This window comes from Halyomorpha halys, unplaced genomic scaffold (genome assembly GCF_000696795.3).
Source record: "Halyomorpha halys isolate HHAL.00 unplaced genomic scaffold, Hhal_1.1 Scaffold74.1, whole genome shotgun sequence".
NCBI classification, from domain to species: Eukaryota; Metazoa; Arthropoda; class Insecta; order Hemiptera; family Pentatomidae; genus Halyomorpha; species Halyomorpha halys.
The window spans coordinates 8,511-17,183 of record NW_027104736.1 but is presented as its reverse complement, the minus strand read 5'-3'; the positions used below and the strand labels follow the sequence as shown (position 1 = coordinate 17,183).

General features: G+C 33.0%; 1 protein-coding gene across 1 annotated transcript; it reads left to right on the top strand.

Annotated features, from left to right (window-relative positions):
- The first annotated feature begins 426 nt into the window (after window positions 1-426).
- LOC136795158 (uncharacterized) lies at window positions 427-834 on the top strand. Its single transcript, XM_067044855.1, has one exon. It carries the CDS (start codon window positions 427-429, stop codon window positions 832-834), a length of 408 nt encoding a protein of 135 aa, XP_066900956.1.
- Window positions 835-8,673: the final 7,839 nt, after the last annotated feature.

Genomic DNA, 8,673 nt, shown 5'->3' with positions numbered 1-8,673 from the left:
ATATTTTTTTTAATTTGATATAAATAACCAGTTCTCGTTATTAGCAATAGTAAAACATATATAAATATACACAATTTTATAAGTAATATTTATAACAGAAAAAATAATATTTATAACACACAGAATTTTATAAATAAGTGTAGCACCACTCGCCATGTCTAGATTTTGGATGGCAAATCTAGACTTGACGAGTGGTGCTAAAGTTATTCATAAAATTCTTTATTTATGTAGTTTTTAAGATATAATTAATTATAAGTAATAATTAATTATAATATTACTTATTTCGTCATGAGGTTACGAAAAAAAAATATAAATAACTAAAGGAGAGAAAAAGGAAAATAACTCGATTCTTATTTTATTTTCCCTTTAGTTATTCATAAAATTCTTTTATATTTTATATGTTGGATTATATATATTTGCTTCGCGATGGAAGCCACTATTGAATGCGATGACAACACTGTAATCTTCAGCGACTCCCAAGCCGTAATACAAAAAATAACAACACCAGGTGCCGCAGGGTCACCTAGGGAAGAAAAGTGCAGAAATATGGCTGCTATCATAAAGAAAAGAGGAAGGCTTATAGCTCTACAGTGGATATCAGGCCATGTTGGTATAGATGGTAATGAGCAAGCTGACAAGTTGTCTAAGCTCGGTTGTGCAGAGAACCAGCCAGTTCATCCACTTTCCTACAGAACAGTAAAATCAATGATAAGCTCTTATTGCAAGGATAGGACAAGCGTTAGACACAAAGTCCAAGTGGAAGGAAAGAAGTGGGAGAGCCTACCGCATAAGGATAAACGTGTTTTCGCCTATTCGCCTAGGATCTACTCCTAAAAAACCTCCATCAAATTGGCATCATAGATTCACCGAAATGTCCTCTATACAACATGGGAGACGTAGTTGGAGACAATCTTTTAGCGTGTATTGGTCTAGAAGATGTTGAGCAGTATGCGGACCAACTAAGAGGAAAAGTAAAATTGTATTGGACTGCGAGAGGTAAAAAAGCTATCCACCTTCTGTGGCGTAGGAAAAAAAAACATTATTTACTAATACCAACAACGAGAAATAGTTATTTATTTTAAATAAAAAATATTAAAGGTAGTTTAGAGAAAGGGTTTTTAAACATTCTTTATTTATGCAATGTTAAGTTATTTCAATGAGGATGTCACCTTTCTGATTTTCAAGAACATTCAATAGTACATTGATATACTGAATTTAATCAAAATTTTCAGAGCCATGATTGAAAAAATCTAAAAAAAAAAAAACTTTATCTAAATTACCTTTAATTTCTTTTTTTTAAAAATAAATAACCCATTCTCATCTCATTGATCTTTTTTTTTCTTAAATTATAATCCTTTTTCACTTATAAGCCTTTAACACTCTGATTTTACTTTTTGTGTCAGCCGTACTTGTTAACTTCATTATTAAGTGAAAAATTAAACGAAATTGGTAATTTCAATCTGAATTCTCGATTCGGCATACTCATTGCTAAAGCCGGAGAGTAATTCCAATTCCGTTACACTTAAAATAATTCTCTTCGAGTTGACATTCTAAGAGCGATAACATAATTCAACTCAAGCCTCTCTCGAGAACCCAGGCCTCTCAGAGACAGGAGCGGCATTTCCAGTTTTCCTCTAGCAGTAACCGGACATTTTTCCTCAGTCGTTCCTGCTGTCAATGGCAGACTTCGGCTGAAATGAAGGATTGACGGATTGGAAGTGAACCTTTCATGGTATAAGGGATTTACCAAGATGCTGATTTTTTTTTCCGATCCCTCTAAAACAGAAAAGTAACGGTGAATTGTTTAGTGCTTTACTGTGAAAACAGGAATAAATTGTGTTGGGTAAGGGTATTACCTTTTACTACCTTTGGTTTTTAAGGTTACCTGTAATGTTTATTTGTTACTTATGAAATATCCATTCTAAATGGTACTATTTTTAAAATCCGGAGGTGAGGGGCCTCCTCGTGTTGTATCGCATAGATACAATAGAATAGAAGATAGAAAAAAATAAAAACATTAATTAATAAAGACAATAGATAATGGTAAAATAATAAGAAAACAGTCAGAAGTTGAAACAGAAGTGTGGGGGAGAGGGAGGGAGTGCATCAGAAGATGGAGTTATAAGATGATGTTGATAGATGGAGTGATAGACTGGAATAATGGATTGAAGGAAGCAGGGAGACTGTCAAAGAATTTAATGTGTCTCCGTGTGATGTGTTGTTGTACAGTTTTTAGCTGTAGTTCGTTATGAATGTGTGTCATGTTACGTCTTTCCAGAGATGTACCTCGACATATCTTCCGTAGTATACTGTTTTAGTATTGTTGTAGTGATTTCAGGGCTGTTGGGTAGAGAAAATGTAGTAGTGGTGCCCCGTGTAGGAGTGATGGTCGTACTATTACTTTGTAGATAAGTAATTTGAGTCTGAGTGACAGCCCTGGTAGAGGGTTAAACCCTGAGGTGTTTAAGTTGGTATGATGTTGATTTGACGATTTGTATTCTGTATGGGTGCAGTGAATGATAGATGTGTTTCTAGCTTAATGCCGAGGTATGTGAGATGTTTCTTGGTTTGTATTGTCTTTTCGTTGATTTTGTGTGCTCTGTTGGGAGTTTTCTTATATGAGACGGATGGCGTTCGTTTTTTGTGAGTTGATGTGAATGTTTATGTCTCGTAGTTTGTTAGCGATGAGTTGGGCCGCTGCGGAGGCCTGGTCCTTGGCCTTGTCTGCATTCATGCTTGCCGAGTATATGGCTATATCATCAGCATAAGCAGATATTTGAGCATTGTCAAATTTAGTCCCGACTATATGGGCAGTATATATGTTGAATAAAACTGGCGCAAGGACCGAACCCTGGGGAACGCCACAAGTGACGGGCTTGGGAGTGGAGATTTCAGTTTTGACACGGACTGAGAAATGGACTGGAAAAGATGCTGCTGGGACCAGTGGTCTATTTTTGAGGAAGTCTGGCCAAAACTCATTTTATCGATTTCGTTTTTCATCTCTAATAATTTGTAAAAAATGTGGTCTATCTGAACAACTGCTTATCATGAAACTTCAGATACAGGGAGAGAAAGGAGATAGGAAGGTATCCTCATGTTTTTGTTGATTTTATGAGTGATCATTGTGAAATGAGAGATTGTGACGTCGTCGTAGTACATCATCGACCTATTCCCATTATAAGTGAAGTTTATAAGATAAGATAAGACATCTATCGGACGGCGGTAGTGCTGGGTCTAATTTTATAATGTAGCTTGATATAAGTTTTTTTTTCACACACTGCACATAGTATATGTTAAATAGTAATTTCTAGGTTATATAAGTCTGCCTGTTATCATGGTATTTCATAGATTAGCGGAGAGGAAGCGAAATTACCTTTTTATTTTCTTGATGTTATATGATTTCCTAAGTGACGAAATTGTGACGTCATCGTCGTACATCAACCAATAATCGTTTAAAGTGAATTCTGACCGATTCCTACCTTTTGGTTTTAGGTAATTATTCGGTGTATCTCAATATATTTTTTTTTTCAAACCCTACTTAACTGGCTAGTAAATACTTATTATAAACTACAAAGTATTAGCAGGTAATCCAATAAACTTTATTTGGAAATTTGTTTTAATAAATAAATTTAATTAGGGACTGTTACATTAAATATAATAATAATTTCTTGCCACACCATCATTTTTATTTTACAAAAGTAATTTGTTTATCACTCAGAGTAACGAAAAGATGTTCTAGAATTTTGGCCAAATTATTTTTCAAATTGGACCATAGTCAGCAGTTGATTAAAATTGGTGGAGAATGACTTTTGTAACATCAGAAGTTAAACCCAAGAGACCCCTATAAAAACATTTACATTGTTACTACGTCACTAATAGTATAAATTAATTCATACTTTTAAATTATAATACCAGTCTCTATATATTTTTAAAGATATTTTATACTATAAAATTTTTCGAAACTTGTTATCCATTCTTTGTTTGATAGAACCCTAGGAATATTTTAAGGAATTTCCGATATTTCAATATAATAAACAAAAGTTTGTGCTAAAATTCTTATTGCTGTAAAAACCATTTTAACAAAATTAAATTGTTATCTAATTCTAGTATGAAGTGGCACTTCCGGTCCGTCAATTATATCGAAAAAGTTGCTGTCTTGGGTTCTACGTATCTGGAAACGTACATTCTCAAATTTTGAGTACATTGAATTTTTTTTTGTCAATTAAAAAAAATTAAAAAGTAAAATAATAAACCCACAAAACGATGTGATTGCAGTTTTCACAGGTAATTTATAAATTAAGGATTTGTAACTGGAATGTGCAAAATAGAAATATAAGAGCTAAAAGACACACAATCCAGTAAAACAAATTCTGTCGACACCTCTTTATTAATTTAATTAACTATCAATTTAAAAATTAATTTTATTAGTTAAGCTTCCGTGCTTTCCCTAGCTATATTCCATACCAGAAATTTATAGCTACTCATCATTAATAAGCACATACTGAGAGCAAACGGAGGGAGGGGATGAATGTTTTTGTTTTGGCTTATAATTAAATCCTTTGTGTAACTAATCGAGCCTAATCTCTTGGGTCCAATACCATTAATTAGTCTAGTTTCAATACAAACGCCACCCATTTTAATATTAAAACTTCCTTAATCCTTTCCTGCTGAATTATGTGTATAGCTCGGTATGTTGAAACAAACATATGATTATTTCGGTATGATTTATTTTGAGAAATTATTTTATCGAATATACTAAGTGATTTTTTTTTCTATTTCGATAAAAAATGCCATTCTACTTAAAATCCATTCATTGCACGACGATGATTAAATCAAAATGGTACATCGACGACTTTCGCAATCTTGTTTTACATATTAATGAACTACACACATACCTTTTAATGTGAATGGTATGACCTCTTTTATATGAACCTTCGGCTCACAGGAAGTTTGATTAGCCGCAATAAAAAAAAATTATTATGAAATATGAGTATGTCAGATGGAAATTGCTTAAAAATAACCTAATTGTAAGATTTCAATTTTTTTTTATATAACTGTTAGCTGAATCTAATTATTCATTATATTTCAAATATTATTATTACAATAAAATACTAAAATAAAAATTATATGTACTAAAATGGGAGACGATGGTTACAAATTAGTTTGTTCTCATTTTATTATATCACTGTAACCAACTTATAATATACCTATTACAAAATAATAAAATCTTTACTAAAATCGTTGGAATTAATAAAGTTTATTTTGTATCATTTTGGCAGAATTGGTAAATATATTTGAAACTTTCTCAGTTAAAGGAGTATAATGGAGGGAATAAGCTGACAGGTAGAGTGCAGCCAAAAAAACTGCCTTATTCTTTTTTGGCTTATTTTTTTCTGTCAGCTTACTCCCTCCACTATACTCCTTCCACTAAGAAATTTAAAAAAAAAAAAAAGCATAAGCCAGTTTTTTTTGGCTTCACTTTCCCTTGATGAACTCAGAGTCGTGGCAGAGGAATAGGGAACGTGTATGAGTCAATCACTAGCTGCCTTCTCTTTAAGTTTTGATTAAATTCTAATTAACCTTAAAGTTGGAGCCGTTAGAAGCTGAGCAAGATAAATCATCAACTTTAGGTCGTACCTGCAGCGGCACCGGTTCGAATCCGGCCTGGAGGAGGGGGTCGACTATTATATCTGAGGCGGTCCGACAAAATGGAAACTTGATCCTTACCATGGCTAGAACAGGGTGGTAACCTGTAGATAATCCTACCTATATGTCACAAATGACCAGGAAGAACCTCTGTGAAGTTGGCTCCCCATCCTCGAAATATTTCAATTTTCGTTTTAGTTCTAGTAGTATCCATAAGAGTTCTAGAGTTCTCCATTATTTATATGAATAGTTCTGATGTTTAAAACATCAATAATACCGGTCAAATGCACGACCCTAAAATACGTATTTTATGAAACTTTAACACCGTATATCTATTTTCCTGGCAACATTAGGGATTTATTTAATAAGGATAATTTTAAGAACTCACGGGAGGCCCAACAGAACTCTCAACAAATTTTTGTACGCGAATTTTCCACCTGTGAAAACGTATGAATTTTGAATTCTTAGAGTTCTAGTAGCCCCTACATAAAATTCAAAGTTCCTAATAAAAAAAAGAATTATTTATGTTGTTTAGTTTATAAAATAAAAAAGTTGGACGGTGTTAAATGTTGCACAAATGTCCTGCGTAATTTTTAATTGGAATTTTTTTTCTAATTAATAACTTAAATTTTTTTTTTATTAGAAAATTTAAATACCATATAGGAGCTACTAGTACTCTATGAATTTTTAATTTCTACGACTTCTTAAGTCAAAAATTTTGTGAAAATTTTTTTTTGTGTTTTAAAAGTTCTGTTGCCCCCCCCCCAACAGTTCTAAAAATTATCTTTATTAAATAAATCCGTAATGTTGCCAGCAAAAAAAATAAATGGCTGCGAAATTGCACAAAACTCTTGCGTAATGTTTAATTGACATTTCTTTATATTAAACAACATAATTCTTTTTTTTATTAGGAACTTTGAATTTTATGTAGGAGCTTCTAGAACTCTAAGAATTTTAAATTTATACGATTTCGCAGGTGGAAAATTCGCAATCAAAAATTTTTGGAAAATTTTTTTTCTTTTTTTGGGAGTTCTGTTGCCTCCCCTTCCTCCCCCGTGAGTTATAAAAATTATCCTTATTAAATAAATCCCTAATGTTGTCAGGAAAATAGATATACGGTGTTAAAGTTTCACAAAATACGTAATTTACGCGCGTGCATTTGACTGGTATTATTGATGTTTTAAACATCTGAACTATTCCTATAAATAATCGAGAACCCTAGAAATCTTATGGATACTACTAGAACTAAAAAAAAAATTGAAATATTTCGAGGATGGGGGGGGCAACTTCACAGAGGTCCAGGAAGAGGGTCATAAAACAAAGTAGCCTCAATGTATACCTAATCTCCAAGGGAATGGGTTTACTTGCTTAATCTGCTACTAAATGTAAAAATGTGATAACAACTATAATGTTTTATCACGAACCAGATTTTTTCTATACTACCCCTGTAAAACACTACCATTCCGACAAACCCAATATTTTAACAATATGATTGTTTCGTGTAAAATAGTCGAAAGAGCCCCCCCATATTGTAGTCACTGCTAGCGCTCCTTTTGGCCAATAGTAAAATTTACCTCCTATATCGCCATCTGTAGGGGAAAGATACTAAAGGCATGAGAGAGCGATTTTCTCTGGGCAGGCTTCAATTTTTTTGTTTACAATTTCCATAAACCTCTAATCAAAAATCACTAACCCACTTTAAACATAAATGTTTTGTTTTTGCCCTCCCTATACCCTCTGTAAGTTACTCGATAGATTTTTTCTGTTAATGTATGATTTTTTTTCTTTACAATTCATTTATATATACAGTCTACTAATAATACCTAACCAGTCAATCAAAAGTAAAGTAACGTTTGGCCTTAAGTTGAAGGCGTACTTTATTTAATGATTTATTTTATGGATAGTTTAAAATAATATATGCATATATATTTTATATTATGAACAATAATCGGACATAATCATTAGCAAACTATAAGTTATATTTTAATCAGTACCATGAAAATAAGGTGAACCGATAGGTAAGGAAAACTGTGAATATATATTGTGGCAATATATATATTAATAAAATGAGAGAGATAAACCCTGTTTAATGATAATATATATTATATTCCATGGATATTTTAATTAATTATATTTAAATGTTGAGAGCAATATTATAATTTAAATAAGAATATGCAAAACAAATCACAAGTTCAATCCATGGAGTCGTCTTCTACCCTGCCCACAAAGATTGCAAGCTGCCAGTTTTAATAAGATCTCTCTACAATAATATCGCTGGGATCTGCTACGATGGCTTATCTTCTTGAGAGTAGCCAGGATTAGAGAGAGTGTCGTCAGCATCTGGGAGCTTTCGAGATTTAAGAGGATTACGAGCCAGCTATTTCCCAAGAGCTAGCCCGTGATGTTTTAGTCTTTGACTACACCCAGATAAATAATTGGGTTTATAATTAGAAAAATCAAAATAACAGTAGGTATTTCTGTTTGAAACTTCAAATACTCATTTAATAATATATTAAAGCAGGAATCGTGTTCGATTTCAAAAATACAAAAGATTTCGGTACATACCACTAAGAAAGATTTTAATATAATAAGATAAGGCGCTGTGCTACCAACTCTATGGACCTGGGTTCGAAACCGGCTGTGACAACTAATTATTTTTGTTTCACTGTAGGCGTGAGTCAGTCCCGTGGGTTTGGGAGCCCTCCTCTACTCATGAACGTGGTCAACCAATAATATTAATGGGATACAAAGTTGGTGCTCGAGCCTGATTCTAACCCAATCACGTTTTTGCACAATCGTTGGTCTCGTAACAATACTTCCTCATATAGTACTTTTATTAATACTTATGACCTCAGTCTTTTCTGACATACAGGGGAGAGGTTATATACAGTTGTTATATACAGTGTTATATACAGTTTACCACCCTATTCTAACCATGCTAGGGGGTGAAGTTTCCATTTCGTGGGATCACCAAAAAATAAGAATCGACTCCGGCTGGATTGGAACCGACGCCACTGCAATCACGAG

What these genes read in the sequence shown, in the direction of transcription:
- LOC136795158 (XM_067044855.1), top strand. Translation starts at nt 427, where the DNA reads ATGGAAGCCACTATTGAATGCGATGACAACACTGTAATCTTCAGCGAC.